Raw genomic sequence first — 18,646 nt, forward strand, 5'->3', positions numbered from 1 at the left:
TGGTGTAGCCCTACCCAACAAAATCAACTATACAAAAACATACAATCTGATTAAAAACATACATGTGTAAAGCCTACCTGCAGCGTCGAATAGCCACGCGCCCCGGAACGTCGGTAATGGTGTGGCTCTGTATATAAACGCCACATCAGCACATACCATATTTTTAAAATGATCGATTTAAAACAGTTTTCCTCCAAATCTACCACAGTCACCAAACAATGGAGCGCGTGGGCCCAACACACACCAAGGAAATTGACATTTAGCCACCCCCCTGCCAGCTTCACTTTTATGGAAGCTTTGGCCATAAAGGGGGTGCAACACCTCGTGGTACCAACTGTTAAGTAATGTCGATAAGCTGTACTGCAATAAAATCTCAACTAAATTATATAAATTTAGCAGCCAGTGTTGTAGTTGGTGGTGATATGGAAATGGACAAGCCAAAATTATAATGATAAACGTTCCTACATTACTACTAAATAAACGGATTGCAAAATGTCTCCATTTTCTCTAAGATATCTTCAAAACATATTAATTTCTTGTATGTGAATGAATATGTTGAAAATGTACAACACATCATGAGGAGACAGTACAACAGCAAGAGTCCAGCCAGATTAACTTATTTGTGTTATTTGAACTGCAACAGACTGAAATGTGCTGCTGGGCATTTAAAATGGATAAATTAGGATTCCTGTAGTTCAGCAGTCAGAATTTGTACCATCACCCAGCGTTGATGGAGCATTTCATGTCTTTTATCTCAGTCTTACGTTGACTGACATGTTCTGCAAACTTATCAATAAATGTAAACAGTTCTGATATCACGCAGATGAATTTCCTGCTCCCCCAATAGAATAATGTCGTTTGCACCTCAGGAAGAACTCCAGCACCTTCAGACCAACAGCTGTGCCCCTTGGTAATTTGACAATATTCATACAGCTGAAGTTTGCGTGGCAAACCTGTTAAACAATATTATCTCAAAAACGTTTCCAGCAAGTCAATAATAATTCCTTGAGAAAAGAAAATAAACTATTCCAAATGGCTAATTAAATGAAAATGCTAACTGCACTCGGACCAGTGTTTGCTGAGTTCTGAGCTCCTGCCCGCTCTATTCACAACACTACAAAGTCTGATATTCTCATGTGTCATTGATTCTGAACTGACAGACACCTGGTGCTGTACAAAGCAGACCCAAATCAACTGGTGACACTTTCAGAATCTCAGTTTGAGTGAATACTTTATCTTAATTCTCATGTACGTAGCTCTACAACATTTATGTCGGCTTTCAGGGATTAATATTTGCTTTGAGATCTGTTTTATGGCATCTTGAGATCTATTTTGATCTTTGACAACTTTCAAACTCTGAAACGACACATAAAATCAGGACAGGTTTTGTGTAATTTTCAAATTGTGGCCGTTTTGCAGATTATTAAAAAACAAAGGCAATACACAATATTAGACCTATAAAAGTCTTTCTAATTAGCTTTTTCTTGACATCTTAATGGGTATCATGTGGAATCGCATAGTATTTTTGTAAAGATTTGTAGTTCTTTGAGCTTATGGCATTATTTCCTGGTTCAGTAAAGGGTTGTAGAAAGCCAGAAACATTTTCTCTCCCAGCTTCCAGCACAAGTTAATTTTGCCACCAATTACGCTGTGACGCTGTGACGCTGTGTGCTGTGACGCTGTGTGCTGTGACGCTGTGTGCTGTGACGCTGTGTGCTGTGACGCTGTGACGCTGTGTGCTGTGACGCTGTGACGCTGTGCGCTGTGACGCTGTGCGCTGTGACGCTGTGCGCTGTGACGCTGTGCGCTGTGACGCTGTGCGCTGTGACGCTGTGTGCTGTGACGCTGTGACGCTGTGTGCTGTGACGCTGTGTGCTGTGACGCTGTGTGCTGTGACGCTGTGACGCTGTGTGCTGTGACGCTGTGTGCTGTGACGCTGTGTGCTGTGACGCTGTGTGCTGTGACGCTGTGACGCTGTGTGCTGTGACGCTGTGTGCTGTGACGCTGTGTGCTGTGACGCTGTGACGCTGTGTGCTGTGACGCTGTGTGCTGTGACGCTGTGACGCTGTGTGCTGTGACGCTGTGACGCTGTGTGCTGTGACGCTGTGACGCTGTGTGCTGTGACGCTGTGTGCTGTGACGCTGTGACGCTGTGTGCTGTGACGCTGTGTGCTGTGACGCTGTGTGCTGTGACGCTGTGTGCTGTGACGCTGTGTGCTGTGACGCTGTGTGCTGTGACGCTGTGTGCTGTGACGCTGTGTGCTGTGACGCTGTGACGCTGTGTGCTGTGACGCTGTGTGCTGTGACGCTGTGACGCTGTGTGCTGTGACGCTGTGTGCTGTGACGCTGTGTGCTGTGACGCTGTGACGCTGTGTGCTGTGACGCTGTGTGCTGTGACGCTGTGTGCTGTGACGCTGTGTGCTGTGACGCTGTGTGCTGTGACGCTGTGTGCTGTGACGCTGTGTGCTGTGACGCTGTGTGCTGTGACGCTGTGTGCTGTGACGCTGTGTGCTGTGCGCTGTGACGCTGTGTGCTGTGACGCTGTGTGCTGTGACGCTGTGTGCTGTGACGCTGTGTGCTGTGACGCTGTGTGCTGTGACGCTGTGTGCTGTGACGCTGTGACGCTGTGTGCTGTGACGCTGTGTGCTGTGACGCTGTGACGCTGTGTGCTGTGACGCTGTGTGCTGTGACGCTGTGTGCTGTGACGCTGTGTGCTGTGACGCTGTGTGCTGTGACGCTGTGACGCTGTGTGCTGTGACGCTGTGTGCTGTGACGCTGTGTGCTGTGACGCTGTGTGCTGTGACGCTGTGTGCTGTGACGCTGTGTGCTGTGACGCTGTGTGCTGTGACGCTGTGTGCTGTGACGCTGTGTGCTGTGACGCTGTGTGCTGTGACGCTGTGACGCTGTGTGCTGTGACGCTGTGTGCTGTGACGCTGTGTGCTGTGACGCTGTGTGCTGTGACGCTGTGTGCTGTGACGCTGTGTGCTGTGACGCTGTGTGCTGTGACGCTGTGACGCTGTGTGCTGTGACGCTGTGTGCTGTGACGCTGTGTGCTGTGACGCTGTGTGCTGTGACGCTGTGTGCTGTGACGCTGTGTGCTGTGACGCTGTGTGCTGTGACGCTGTGACGCTGTGTGCTGTGACGCTGTGTGCTGTGACGCTGTGTGCTGTGACGCTGTGACGCTGTGTGCTGTGACGCTGTGTGCTGTGACGCTGTGACGCTGTGTGCTGTGACGCTGTGTGCTGTGACGCTGTGTGCTGTGACGCTGTGTGCTGTGACGCTGTGTGCTGTGACGCTGTGACGCTGTGTGCTGTGACGCTGTGTGCTGTGACGCTGTGTGCTGTGACGCTGTGTGCTGTGACGCTGTGTGCTGTGACGCTGTGACGCTGTGTGCTGTGACGCTGTGTGCTGTGACGCTGTGACGCTGTGTGCTGTGACGCTGTGTGCTGTGACGCTGTGTGCTGTGACGCTGTGACGCTGTGTGCTGTGACGCTGTGTGCTGTGACGCTGTGTGCTGTGACGCTGTGTGCTGTGACGCTGTGTGCTGTGACGCTGTGACGCTGTGTGCTGTGACGCTGTGTGCTGTGACGCTGTGACGCTGTGTGCTGTGACGCTGTGTGCTGTGACGCTGTGTGCTGTGACGCTGTGGCTGTGACGCTGTGACGCTGTGACGCTGTGACGCTGTGTGCTGTGACGCTGTGTGCTGTGACGCTGTGACGCTGTGTGCTGTGACGCTGTGTGCTGTGACGCTGTGACGCTGTGACGCTGTGACGCTGTGTGCTGTGACGCTGTGTGCTGTGACGCTGTGTGCTGTGACGCTGTGTGCTGTGACGCTGTGTGCTGTGACGCTGTGTGCTGTGACGCTGTGACGCTGTGTGCTGTGACGCTGTGTGCTGTGACGCTGTGACGCTGTGTGCTGTGACGCTGTGTGCTGTGACGCTGTGTGCTGTGACGCTGTGACGCTGTGTGCTGTGACGCTGTGTGCTGTGACGCTGTGTGCTGTGACGCTGTGACGCTGTGTGCTGTGACGCTGTGTGCTGTGACGCTGTGTGCTGTGACGCTGTGTGCTGTGACGCTGTGTGCTGTGACGCTGTGTGCTACCTCTCATATTTTCCTATTGTGGCTAAGACAGCCATGTCTGCTTTTCAGTGCTACGTTTCAAAAACCGCTACCATCATTGTACCATCATACCATCATTATCATACCATCATTATTTCCTGGTTCAGTAAAGGGTTGTAGAAAGCCAGAAACATTTTCTCTCCCAGCTTCCAGCACAAGTTAATTTTGCCACCAATTACGCTGTGACGCTGTGACGCTGTGTGCTGTGACGCTGTGTGCTGTGACGCTGTGACGCTGTGTGCTGTGACGCTGTGTGCTGTGACGCTGTGTGCTGTGACGCTGTGTGCTGTGACGCTGTGTGCTGTGACGCTGTGACGCTGTGTGCTGTGACGCTGTGACGCTGTGACGCTGTGTGCTGTGACGCTGTGTGCTGTGACGCTGTGTGCTGTGACGCTGTGTGCTGTGACGCTGTGTGCTGTGACGCTGTGTGCTGTGACGCTGTGTGCTGTGACGCTGTGTGCTGTGACGCTGTGTGCTGTGACGCTGTGTGCTGTGACGCTGTGACGCTGTGTGCTGTGACGCTGTGTGCTGTGACGCTGTGTGCTGTGACGCTGTGACGCTGTGTGCTGTGACGCTGTGTGCTGTGACGCTGTGTGCTGTGACGCTGTGTGCTGTGACGCTGTGTGCTGTGACGCTGTGTGCTGTGACGCTGTGTGCTGTGACGCTGTGACGCTGTGTGCTGTGACGCTGTGTGCTGTGACGCTGTGTGCTGTGACGCTGTGTGCTGTGACGCTGTGTGCTGTGACGCTGTGTGCTGTGACGCTGTGTGCTGTGACGCTGTGTGCTGTGACGCTGTGTGCTGTGACGCTGTGACGCTGTGTGCTGTGACGCTGTGTGCTGTGACGCTGTGACGCTGTGTGCTGTGACGCTGTGTGCTGTGACGCTGTGACGCTGTGTGCTGTGACGCTGTGTGCTGTGACGCTGTGTGCTGTGACGCTGTGTGCTGTGTGCTGTGACGCTGTGACGCTGTGTGCTGTGACGCTGTGACGCTGTGTGCTGTGTGCTGTGTGCTGTGACGCTGTGTGCTGTGACGCTGTGTGCTGTGACGCTGTGTGCTGTGACGCTGTGACGCTGTGTGCTGTGACGCTGTGACGCTGTGTGCTGTGACGCTGTGACGCTGTGTGCTGTGACGCTGTGTGCTGTGACGCTGTGTGCTGTGACGCTGTGTGCTGTGACGCTGTGTGCTGTGACGCTGTGACGCTGTGTGCTGTGACGCTGTGTGCTGTGACGCTGTGTGCTGTGACGCTGTGACGCTGTGACGCTGTGTGCTGTGACGCTGTGTGCTGTGACGCTGTGTGCTGTGACGCTGTGTGCTGTGACGCTGTGTGCTGTGACGCTGTGTGCTGTGACGCTGTGACGCTGTGACGCTGTGTGCTGTGACGCTGTGTGCTGTGACGCTGTGTGCTGTGTGCTGTGACGCTGTGACGCTGTGTGCTGTGACGCTGTGTGCTGTGACGCTGTGACGCTGTGTGCTGTGACGCTGTGACGCTGTGTGCTGTGACGCTGTGTGCTGTGACGCTGTGTGCTGTGACGCTGTGTGCTGTGACGCTGTGTGCTGTGACGCTGTGACGCTGTGTGCTGTGACGCTGTGTGCTGTGACGCTGTGTGCTGTGACGCTGTGACGCTGTGTGCTGTGACGCTGTGTGCTGTGACGCTGTGACGCTGTGTGCTGTGACGCTGTGTGCTGTGACGCTGTGACGCTGTGTGCTGTGACGCTGTGACGCTGTGTGCTGTGACGCTGTGACGCTGTGTGCTGTGACGCTGTGACGCTGTGTGCTGTGACGCTGTGTGCTGTGACGCTGTGACGCTGTGTGCTGTGACGCTGTGACGCTGTGTGCTGTGACGCTGTGTGCTGTGACGCTGTGTGCTGTGACGCTGTGTGCTGTGACGCTGTGTGCTGTGACGCTGTGCGCTGTGACGCTGTGTGCTGTGACGCTGTGACGCTGTGTGCTGTGACGCTGTGTGCTGTGACGCTGTGTGCTGTGACGCTGTGTGCTGTGACGCTGTGTGCTGTGTGCTGTGACGCTGTGTGCTGTGACGCTGTGACGCTGTGTGCTGTGACGCTGTGTGCTACCTCTCATATTTTCCTATTGTGGCTAAGACAGCCATGTCTGCTTTTCAGTGCTACGTTTCAAAAACCGCTACCATCATTGTAACTTGCCCAAGACTACAGCTGCTAATATTGACTACAATTAAAAAAAAATTAACATTTCCTGGGAAATGTAAATTTTTATATTTTTGGAATAGTTTATTAATGCTGTAACTTGCAGAACGATTACTACATTTTTATTTGAATATGCATATAAATGGAAGACAAGACATAAGTTACATCTTGAGAATTTTAGACTTTGAAAAGAAAACAGTCTTTATTACACACTCTGTACACTTATAAATGGGTTTACAGAAAAAACAAAAATGTAGCATAAAAAGCCATAGTTTGACTCCATTATAACAAAAATATTGAATTCTTCCAGTCTTAAGGGATAATTATCCCTTAAGAAAGTTGTTTCACTTTTGATGTAACATGTGGCATTATTATTTAACAACTGAACATCAGAACCAGTTTCATTTACTTTTAACTAGGGCTGGACAATATGGCTGAAAACCTTTTTACAATACAAGTTCTTTGTATTAGTCTATTGATAATTGTCTATATATAATTAGATTTTGTTTTAAATCTCTGAAATACTGCCAAAGTGGTGGCGTAACTTTTCCTGTTTTATCCAGTTTTTTTGTTGTTTTTGTTGTTTTTATGAGGCATGGTGGCAAACTGCCACTGCACAAGTTACTCAACAGGTTGTTGCTAGGTAACCAAAGAGTGGGTGAGTTAGTTGATGCCACTGACCTTGCTTAGTTGACTGAGCGATTGAGTGGCTAAAGTATTTCCTCTGCCTACATCCCCCAGAATGCTGTGCAGTTCTGGATTATACTTCAGTAATTATTTTATATATCAAATATAGAATATTTTATCAGATCACGTGATCAATATCTGTTGATATTGATTGCATGCCTATCACGATCAATTATTAATGTATTGCCCAGCTCTAATGACCAAATGGAAAGTTGTGGTTAAAGACCTACTTGAACATGGTGCTCAGCAGACTAAATCATTCATTCCTGGAATGCATTTCTGTTTTATTTGTTATTGTTGTTGTTTTTTTCCACTTCAGCTTGAGACCTACATGGATGAGAAGTTCATCACCAGAGCCTTTTCCACAATGGGGGAACAGGTGGTGAATGTGCGAATCATTCGGAACAAGATGACGGGGTAAGTGTTGAGCCCACAGCCAGCTGGACGCTTGCAGTGCTTTCATTTTGACGTTTAACAGTTCTCCATCTCCCAGGGGGGCTTTGGGTTACTGTTTCGTAGAGATGTCGGACGAGGCCACCGCTGAAAGGTGTCTGCGCAAAGTAAACGGGAAATCCATGCCAGGAGCCAGTCCGGTATTTGAAATTTTTCCTGAATACATTTTCCTTTGTGTGTTGTTTGATGAAAATCCCTTTGAAAACGTATCTATATGTCTTTGATGTAGCCTACAAGATTCAAGTTGAACAGAGCCACATTTGGGAAACAGGAGGCTGGGTGAGTCCATTTAATGTACCAAAAAACTTAAGAGATTGCAGGGTTTCCTCCAGAAAACGTACTAAGCCCGGTGGTCGGGGAAATGTAAAAGTATTAATGTGTAATTATATCTTATGGGAAAACATATCCAGTGAAATGCTATTTAAACCCACAACTAGTATTAAAACAACAAATTTAAATTTCTGTTTAATCCAAATTAAGTTAGCGGTTCCATCAGGCCCCCCGAAGGCCTTCGGGGGCCCCATAAACGCTAATATTTTAAAACGGACCACAGATACATAAATGTAACACTTGTTTGAGATTGTCAATGCTGTTAAATTTTATTCAATTGTTTAGGCGTACATAAATTAAATGGTTTTAAATTGTTTAACATTTAAATACAAGATTTTAAGGATCTGGCAAGTTTACTTTGTAAAACTTCAAAGACCAATATTCATAGTTAGATTGTTATGTTACCAGAGCAACAATCAGATGCTGTGAGTTTAATCTTTGAATTTACAAATACAAATGAGTAAACTGCGATTATAACTTATTGCTTTTTAGACTGGCCAATTAAACTACTCCCTTCTCCCATATTTCACTAAATCTAACACAGAAGCTGTTAGAGGTGCTGATGATTTTAGCAACAAAAGGGGCCCCTAAGTCTGCTCAAGGCCTCATGCAGCCTTGGACCGGCCCTGCATGATGAGGTAATCCGCTGCACTACGCAGAGATGCGCAACAAACGGGAGATTTAATTCAATGCTGCTAATGTGGTTTTAGTAGCTCTTCCATTTCGTGTCTGTTGAGTTTTTAATAAGCGTCACAGAAACTATTCTGGTTGGTCGAGTTTATGGGACGAGTTTCTCAGATCTCTGTGCGGCCGCGCGCATTAACTCTAAGTAGATAACGCATTTGATATGGTTTGATGCATCGTGTAACCGGAAAAATAATAATAAAATAATATAAAATCAGTGTGATGCGTGACTCCGAGGAGAGTGCGAAAGCTCCTCACCGGGCTGAACCTGCATGATGAGGTTAGCGCTGCTCGTTATCCACTAACGCTCCGGCCAACCGGGACCACAGACATAAACTTTACAGGGAAGACAGACTCAGAGCCACATGCTGGGCAGCGCGTTGAGATGTAAACGGCGCATATAATTGTTCGTTCACAAAGATAAATCATTCTCACCGCTCCACTACGCGACCTCTGAATTCGCTATAAGTTATTCCTGTGGTTCACATTGAGCTGCGCAACCAGAGCTAACGCAGCTGGTTTTAAACTCTTACCTAGAGTTCTCCAAAGGATCATAATTCCTCACATTAAGTTGATGTAAATATCCATACAGATCAGCCTGTGTCCAGTTTGAGTGAAAGGAGACGCGCGCGATCCCGCTGAGGTAAAGCGCGGAGGCGCCAGCTGTGTGGTTAGACTGCGTGCTGTCGGCTTTAAATGCATAAACTATAAACCTATCATTTAGGAATAAATCTGCTCTGCTACTGAAATGCTAAGAGCAACAGAGACGCTTGCAGCCCGGTTTAAAAAATAATAATTTATTTTTTTATTTTCTATTTTCCTAGAAACGTAAACAAGCAACGGTTAGCCTGGCAGTGGGGCTAGTAAAGCATGGCGGGCCGCCAGGCTTATAACACACTGGGGGAAACCCTGGATTGAATCAGTCTCAAAGGATGCTTTCTGATGTCTTGCTGCCTTTTTCTCTCCTTCAGTCAGATGTTTTCTCTGTTTGTGGGAGACCTGACTCCAGAGGTGGATGATGGGATGCTTTATGAGTTCTTTTACAACCGTTACCCGTCCTGCCGTGGTGGGAAAGTGGTCCTTGACAGCATGGGGAACTCTAAGTATGACTGAGGCATAGAACTGCTTCATGTGCAAAAAAATCAGCCTGTCATGTTGCTGCCAATCCATTTTACTGCTCATTTTTATAAAGCTGCACTTATTTTTTGCAAAGTTTGTTTCAGATACTGTGAGAGAATACTGTCTTCTGTGTCTCAAGACATAAATGGATACATCAGAAATAGTTTAAGTCCATAGAATTATTCTGTTAAAGTAATATCTTTAGATTTGGATTTTGTCACTCTGTTTTTCATGAATGCTGATATGTACATGCATGCAGTGCAGAACAATGTTGCAGCTGTTCAGGTTCTAAAAAAGACAACATTTAGGTAAAATTTGGAGAAAACCCTCTAATTAATTTTTGTTTACTTTGTGATCATTTTCACAGTGAGAACCCAGTCATCATCCTCCACCTAGAGGAAGTTGGTCTCTGTAGAACAAATAATGATTTATCTCCATTCACTGAAAGACTTAAAGTTTCCTCTTTTCTGTGCTGCAAGTTAGATGATAATATATTCTAACAACACAAAGCTACTGAAGAAGCTGCCACTAGATGGATGTGTACTTTATTTATCCGTAGATGGTGTCTCTTTCTCAAAGGTTAGTTTTGTATATATTTGTACAAAATATACACATATGAATTTCCTATTCATAAGTATGAATAGGAAATAAAGAAATGAGTGAAGCTGAGACTAGTTGATGGTTGACAGGCAGAGCAATGTGGCAGATTGCTCTAAAACAATTGTCTCAAACTGCAGTCCCCGAGGGACGAAGGTCCAGTGTCCAGCAACTTTTAGATGTCTCTCTGCTTCAGCACACCTGATCATTAGTAAAGCTCTGTAGAGCTTGACTGCAGAGTTTAGCCATTTAATTAGAGTGTAGGCAAAGGGACGCACCGAAAGGTTGCAGGGCTCTGGCCCTTGAGGAGTCCCGTCTGAGATTACTGCTCTAAAATCTTCAGTATATTCATGCTCAGCATGTTGTATAGTATCAATTGGTTCTTGTTTTGTCTCAACAGGACTCATATTGATGTTTGTTTGTGCCTTCCTTGTAACATTCTGAACTCTGCCCTTGTGTTTCACATCAGGGGCTGTGGCTTTGTCCAGTTCCCAGACGAGCGGCTTCAGAAGCGGGCATTGGATGAGTGTCAGGGTGCTGTGGGGCTCGGAGGCAAACCTCTCAGGCTGAGTCTGGCTGCTAATAAGTGAGTCATTTCCAAATGGGCCTAATCAGCGTGCAGATGGACATGTGAGCAGAATCAATGCCCATCAGAGAAATTCAGGAGTGTGCTTTTTCCCCCCTCTCTTAGCTTAAGAAACAAGCTGCAGCAACAGCAGTCAGAAAGCAAACAGTCATGGCAGTCCAGCTCAGGATACAGATACGGCTATGACCAGTATGACCAGTACCAGCAGCAAGCGTATCCAGGGTATTACTCCTCATGGGGGTATGACCAGACTGCAGGAATGTATGGTTACACTTATCCTCAGTATGATTACTCGCAGTATGCCCAAGTACAGGTGAGCTCTCTGTGCTAAGCAACTTTTACAGCAGCTGTTATAGACAGCAGCTGTTATAGACAGCAGCTGTTATAGACAGCAGCTGTTATAGACAGCAGCTGTTATAGACGGCAGCCAATCTGAGGTTTTGTGCTCTTTCTCTGCTTCAGGAAAGTGAAGCAGTTCCAGATGAAGAAGCAGTTGAAGGTAAGTTTTTGTATTGTGGAATCTTTTGACTGAGTTAAGACTGAGCATGAGAAACCCTCATCAATAGAAGGCAGACAACACAATTCATGGCTGAAACGTTCAGCCCTGGGGGGCTTAGCACCCCAAGTAGGGAGGCCCAGACTTCCCTCTTCCCAGCCGCTTGTTCCAGCTCCTCTGGGCGAATCCCAAGACGTTCCCAGATCAAAGTCCCTCCAGCATGTCCTGGGTCTCCTGGTCCTCTTCTAACTAGTGGATTTAGAAATGTTAATGATGGCACAAGAAGAATATCAAAACGATAAAGCAATATTGTTGCTGCTGCAAAATAGTGAGAGATAACTTCTGTCTGGCTCCTGTATTTGTTTTACATTAAAAAAAGACAATATGGTTAATATTGAAGAAAAACTAGAAATGGCTTATTCTCAGAACTTTGAGTGCTTTATATAAAACCTGTTGCTGTTAATTGATTAAAAAAATGTTATCAAATTACTTATACACCAGTCCTGTGATTGATCACCACGTTCAAACATAATGTAGAAATGTTAACTAGTTGGGCTACAAACTGCCTTAGTTTTAACCAAACATCCATCTTTAAAAAAAAAATGTAAGAATTGTTTTGGCATAATGGACCTTATTTGACAGGAAGAGGGAAACGATATGCTGCAAAGAAACCGAAACCCTCCCAGCACCTCCATGCTGGGATGGTTGCATGCAGGTGTTAATATTATCTAGATATGGGGATGTTTGCCACCAAGCCCACCAGCCTGACTCTGACTCCTCACTCGTCTTTTTCATTCATCCTTGTGACTCTCCATTGTTGCACGGAGTTCAAGACCGTGTAGATTTAACTGGGTAAAACTCTCCACAGGAGAAAGGATTTTATCTCAAAATATGTAATGTGATTAATCTGTACTATGCAATTTTAATACGTTAAACTTTTTAGATGTTTACACGTGTTAACATGTTAATATTAATGGCCCTAATAAAAACTGCAAAGTAGGAGGTGGCTGTCCAATTTGTAACGCTGGTCTTTGTTGCTTGTGTTGCAGATCCCAGCCTGGTGGTGGACGTAGTGGAGACCAACAGGAGCTTTATTGACCTCAGTGAAGAACTGTACGATGCAATCACAGACTGCCACTGGCAGCCTCCAGAGTTCTCTGCAAATCAAGACTATATTGTTTCCAACCTTCCTGACCCCATTTCCATATAAAAAACACTTTCAATTCCTTTTTGTTTTATTTTCTGAAACACTGAGGAAATAAATAGATTTTTATTCATAAAAGGTCTGAGTTGAGCGAAATCTCACAGTAGGTTATCTCTTCAGTCACTATCTGCATTTTATTGAACTCATTCAGGAGGTTAGAGAATGGAAGATGGGAAGCTTGAATGTGTAGTTATAAATTCTGAGCAAACAAATGATTACATATTAGGAATTGAGGTTGTGAATTGTGAACATACATTTGCCATAGTATGTCACCAATATTAATGCAATAAAATGTTACAGAACTAAAAAGTTTGCTGAAAATGTAAAACCTCCAAGTTATTTTTAGAGCATAAAAAGGAACAAGTACATTTTTTATGTTAAAACGCTTTCTGCTAGAACATCACACACACACACACACACACACACACACACACACACACACACACACATTCTCTGCCAGGTTTCATTTTCCCATGGTCTCCAAGTAAGCAATACAAATTTACTTGCCAGCTTCTGGGAGAACAGATGAGAAAGAAGACGAGGTCGACAAAATTGAGCTTTTAATCAGCTTTCCTTGCTCCAGAATGTATAAAACAAAACCCTTGAAGTTTATTTAATTGTCCAAATTAACTTTTTTTAGTCATTAAATGCAGTTTTTTCTTTTTGTACTTTGAGTCTAAGAAATGCAAAATAAAAAAATTGCCTTTAATCTCTCCCGGTGCTGCATAGATCTTTGTATTGTTTTTGAGGTATATATTTTTTTCGGTCTGTTCATTTTTCTCTTGCCTATAACATTTTTATGACGGCTAAACAAGGTGTCATAAAAATGACACCTTGGGTTGGGTTAGGGTAAACCCTAACCCTGAATCACAAAACGGATTCAGTTTTGTGAATCCGTCATTTAATTTCCCCTTGCAGCGACGTAGTCCAAGTTCAAACTACAAAAATAGCCGAACGAGGTGAAGTGGAACACTCTGCGACCTGGAGGGAGCGGAGCGTCAAATGTCTCACATTGAAACAAAACAACAAAAGAAGCAAAAACGAATTGCTCCAAAACTCCACGTCAGAACAGACTTGGTAAACAGCTGTGGTTGTGGAGCTACAATAACCAGGAATTCAGACCAAATCACTTCTACTTTATATAGACCACATGTGAAAAGAAAGAATTTAAAAGCATATGTCCACTTTTAATTTAGAACTCTTCAGACGTTATTATGCAACACTGGTCCTCTACCACTAGGTGAAACCAAATGGTGTTCATGACATTTTGTAAAACTAAATGTCAAAACTAAATCCCATTTAGCCCAGGGTTCCCTAGCAATTAGTATACAGAATTATACAATAGGTTTATGTTAAGACTTATTGTTTATGTCCCTAGGACAAAATTTCTTTCAAGGCCACAACAGAATTTTCAGATGGCTCCCCTTTATAAAGCCTTTTTGGGGACTGATGTCTCCATCCTGGGTTGTTGACTTCTCTTCCTGAAGCCCTGAGCCATGTGGATTCCACTTGTTTCTAAGAAAGGCTCTTGTGACTGAGGAGCATAGCATGTGGTCAGTTCTACTTTAGTAAAGAAAACCATCAGCAGTGGACTGCAGCCAAAAGGAACAAGTAATGACAAGCTTACAAGAAATGTAGAGAAGTTGAAAGTATAATATTTGTCTTTGAAATATATTAGAGTGAAAGATGTAAGGTCTCCATAAAGGAAAAAATGACAAAAAACACTGAAATAAGGATACTCAGAAAATATACTTTAGTACAGTACTCAGGTAAATGTACTTTGTTACTGGCCACATTATTATAAATGTAAGCATAACAGAAAGCATCTGGGTTTTGGAATTCTGTAAGTTAATGAGATCAGTACACTATAAAATAAAGATTTTGATTCCACCTGGAGAAATTAAAAGTAGTGTCTTTGCCAGGCATTTTCTTATGTTAATGATGAAATAATGGTTTAGTTATCAACTACAGAAGATGAGACCCTGTTGGATAAATAAAAATGCTAAATTCATGCTGAGTTATACCATTAATTTTCATTTGGTATCAAAAGTATTTTTTAATTTGAATAGGATTAACCTATTCATTACTGTGCTGAACAATTGATACCTGACCATTAACCAATTAATTTAATACTTAATGTATTCAGCCAAAAATATTTTCTCATAGATACACTATGAAAAAATAAAAGTACAAACTTATGTCAAATTTTAATTAATCGAGTTTGATGGATTAAAAAGCCACGCCCAAATCAAAAATCAATAAATCAATGCTATCGCACATGAACATCTGTTAAATGTGTCATATAATGCTTATCCTATAAAACATCTGTTTTAATAAGTTTATATAAAAAGCTTATCATATAAAAACATCTTTTTTTAATAAGGATGTATAAAGTCCTTATCATATAAAACATGTTTTGATTAAGTTCTTATCAAAATAAAACATACAAGATTCTGGAACCTTCTCTTGAATCAAATGGTGAATAATGAACATGTCAGAGGGCAGATTTACATTAAGTTGTTATCAAAATAAAACACCCTGCAATAGACTGGCGACCTGTCCAGGGTGTACCAGCCCCCCTTCTGACCCCACTGAGGGACAAGGGTGTAAAGAAAATGGATGGAAAATAAAACGGACAGGATTCTGGAACCTTCTCTTGAATCAAATGGTAAATAAGGTGCTTGTCAGCCCCCCCACCCCCTTTCATCATATAAAATTTAAGTTCTTATCAAAATAAAACAGACACAGAGAGAGAATTCTGGCAACATGACCTTTGACCCAGTTATTTCCCTCCCCCTAAGTTGAAAGTTTTATACCTATGCAAATTTTCTGAAGCAACTCCTCCTCACATCCTCTACATATCTGGTCTTACCTCCGTCAGCGTTCGAATCCTGGGTTCAGCACGAGATTCCAGGACTCCGAGCATATTAGGCCTGACTCCAATGAATCACACTCTGCTGGAGCTCCTTCATCAGGTGTGGGAAAAACCAAGACCTCCCGGTGTTATCCAGTGGGACCTCCCTTCTCTGTCAGACTCCAGGCTCGGTCTATTAAAATCCAGTCCATAAATTGGATGCTTCCCAGAAGTCCACCTTTTTTTGTGCAAGAGAAAACCTGAAGACAAAAGGCAGCAGGTTGTGAACTGAGGTGGAGAAGCTGGTCTGCTAACATCCAAAACATCCGATGGGAATCCCACCACCAGACCAGCTCCATGCATCACTCCAAGAAGTAAATCATACAGTTGGACAAAGTTTCCTCTCTATTTATTTATTTATTTATTTTTGCTTCATTCATATAAGTTTAATCCAATAAAGAACTTTTATCTCCACCTCCAAGCCTGGATCCACTCAGTCACTTCATCCCAGTCAAGGCTGATGAAGAAATGAAGGTCAAGGAAATTATAGTCACTATGTACTCAATAGTTAAGCATTTAATAAATCATGTTAATTGTTATATTCATTTCAAATCATAATAAAAAAACAATAGTTTATTTCATAAACAAAAATGTTTAACTTCCTCACCGTTTCTTTCTCTGCTGCTCTCAGCTGGTATCTGATGATGAACCGTCCTCCACTCTGTCACTTCAGCCAACCAGCTTGGCTCTGGGTCCACATCACTTTGAGTCACTATCTACTAAATTGTCAAGTATTTTATTGACTAATATTTTGTTTTTACAATAAATTTTAAAAAATTACAATTTAAAAAGAGAATGGATTAATTTTGAGGACAACTGATGTATATTTTGAACTTTGAGAGTTTTTCTTTCTGCTGCATCAGCTGCTGAGCTCAGCCTGGATCAGACAAACCAACAGCCAGCGGTCACTTTACCCTGTTACCGTCTCCCTTTTGCAAGCAAGTTATTTTTTTAAAAAGTAGTTGACAGTCTTTTTTTTTTTTTGCTCGTCAATATGTGATCGCAGTAAAGTCAGAAACCAACATTTTGCTAACAAACTATTTTTTTTTCTGTCTATGATCTTTCAAATTCATCTATGTTGTGAATTCGTACTGTTACATTCTGCTGCGTAATCGAAAAGATAGTGATCAAAAACAAACAAACAAACAAACAAACAACCCTGCAAGATATGTTTTTGACAACCTTGATTTGAGTTTTAACTCTGTCTGCTAGGAAGGGTCCAGTGGACATTTTAGTTTATTTTCAATTGCATCTGTTCGACTTTCCACAAAGAAATGTTTTGTAGTCCTCAACTTGATGAAGTGTGGAATGAGTTAAGCATGGAAATCAAGGAATGTTCAAACAGTTTAAATCAGCAAATGGTCTTCACTGCATATCAATATGAAAAATAATTTCTGCTGTTGCTGCTGCTAAGGTTTTTGTTACTATTTATTGAAGTTGTCAAAATTACAGTATTAGGGTAAATCCATTTAGAAATAATTTTAATATGTTAAAAATGATGTTTTATATATTTTTTTTCTTTCAATGTTTGTTGCACAAATTCAAATACTACCTGTTCACTAATGTTCACCTCTTGTAATTGATAAGCTTATAAATGTTCAGTTCCCTCCCGGTGCTTCACAAAGCAAACTGTCCGTCTCAAGCAGAAGATGTTAAATGATTAGTAATGTTTTATAGGTTGTTTTATAAGCAAAGATTGGTATTTTTTGGTAACATCAAAAGTTCATTTTTGAGGCAAACACAAAATCTAGCTTATTGTAATTTACTATAAACTTGGACTGAAAACCTCTGGACAAATCTTGAAAAAAAAAAAGAAAATCAGCTGAAGTGGGTGGTGCTTTGAGTGACTCAGCCAAGTGTTGGGATAGTTAGTGAGGAGTTAAGCAAGGCTGTAGTAAGCGCTGTTACCAACTCGGCACTTTATTGTTATAGTTTTCTCTGAGTAGTTAGCGTTTGGAGAAAACCTCAACATGTGCAAAACTGAGAAACTCAACCAGCTGGACACTGAAGTACTGGACACTGGACACTGGAGATTTGTTCTCCTGCCCGCGGGATGAATCCTTGGTCCACTGCATCAGAGCAGACATAGCGGTGATGTTCGAGAAGAAGTTTGGACGAGTCTCAGAGTTAAAGGAGCAGAGCGAGTCAGACTAGTTACTAAAGTCTTTGTTTGGTAAAAAATGTTTCATGCTTATGCACTTCATTTAAATGTCTGGTTTCAACATCAAGTTCTAACTCATATTCTGTTTAGCATTTTTAATGTATGTCCTGATAGAGAAGCTGCCAGGACAGTGTGCCGTCCTGACACTTGATCAACGTTTCATCTACTACCTGGTAAATATGCCACGGCCAGTTATACTGCATAGGACCAAAGCTGGTTCATTATTCAATCTGGTAAGTGCATCTTTCCTATTATGCATCTCAGATAACAAAGAAAACAGCCGGGCAGAAACCCACGTATGTCAGCCTGAGAGAGTCTGGAAGACATGAAATCTCACTGCTTACAAAATGGTGCCAATAGGTTATCAATACCCCGGTTTGTAGGAACTACTGTGGATACATAACTATAATAAATACCCTTAATTCTTCTTCTTTATTGGTAATAATTGTTTGTCTCGTGTCTCTCCCTCAGAATCGGCTGTGGCCTGGACCAGCTGCAGTGGTCAGAGGTGTCACAGATCCTGGATCAGGTCTTTAAAGAGACAAATATCTCCACCACAGTGTCCAGCCTGCCCTGCGTTGGGTTAAAGCTGCAGATGTAGAACATTTTCATTGTTTCTTTTGCTTAAAATCCTTTATAATCTTATATATTATGAATGAAATGAACACTCCTCAAACAGTTTTAAGGAAACAATAACTAAGGAAACTATAAAAACCTCCATAAGATGTTTAGATACAAAACTTTTAACATCCCATTGATGTAAAATAAACAAATGAGGGTGGAAAACAGGGGTAAATACATTATGTCCTTTTTAACCACTCATATCAGAATATAGTTAAACTCATATTCACTAGGTATAGAAACTTCTGCAGCTCTTTTATCTAAGGAATAAAAGTGATATTGTTCAAATAAAAGTACCAGGATGAAAACTCAGTTTCCTGCCATTGATTCATATAAGATGCTAAACTTATTGTAAACTCTGATGTTGCACTCTGTCACTACATTTTTTTATTCTAAAATTATACAGTTGTTGAAAATGTAACTTTCCCGTAAATTGAAATTGTGGAAGAGTTTGCTCCTCTGTTTCCTGACCCAAATTCAGGAACAAAAATGTTTTCACAAGGTTTTTATTG

At 43.3% G+C, this 18,646-nt stretch overlaps 1 protein-coding gene across 3 annotated transcripts in view; it reads left to right on the plus strand.

The window, feature by feature from the left end:
• Positions 1-13,147, plus strand: part of LOC103472144 (tRNA selenocysteine 1-associated protein 1) — a 15,963-nt gene extending 2,816 nt beyond the window's left edge. The window contains exons 2-9 of one of the 3 annotated variants that reach the window (XM_008421547.3): positions 7,289-7,386; positions 7,448-7,562; positions 7,652-7,701; positions 9,408-9,539; positions 10,622-10,738; positions 10,844-11,051; positions 11,201-11,237; positions 12,284-13,147. In XM_008421547.3, the coding sequence (XP_008419769.1) occupies positions 7,289-7,386; positions 7,448-7,562; positions 7,652-7,701; positions 9,408-9,539; positions 10,622-10,738; positions 10,844-11,051; positions 11,201-11,237; positions 12,284-12,444 (918 nt within the window). In that variant the 3' untranslated portion in view covers positions 12,445-13,147. The remainder of the gene's footprint in view (positions 1-7,288; positions 7,387-7,447; positions 7,563-7,651; positions 7,702-9,407; positions 9,540-10,621; positions 10,739-10,843; positions 11,052-11,200; positions 11,238-12,283) is intronic. The other 2 variants (XM_008421548.3, XM_008421549.3) reach the window with 2 other exon arrangements.
• Positions 13,148-18,646: the final 5,499 nt, after the last annotated feature.

This window comes from Poecilia reticulata, chromosome 11 (genome assembly GCF_904066995.2).
Source record: "Poecilia reticulata chromosome 11, P_reticulata-male-v2, whole genome shotgun sequence".
Classification (NCBI taxonomy): Eukaryota; Metazoa; Chordata; class Actinopteri; order Cyprinodontiformes; family Poeciliidae; genus Poecilia; species Poecilia reticulata.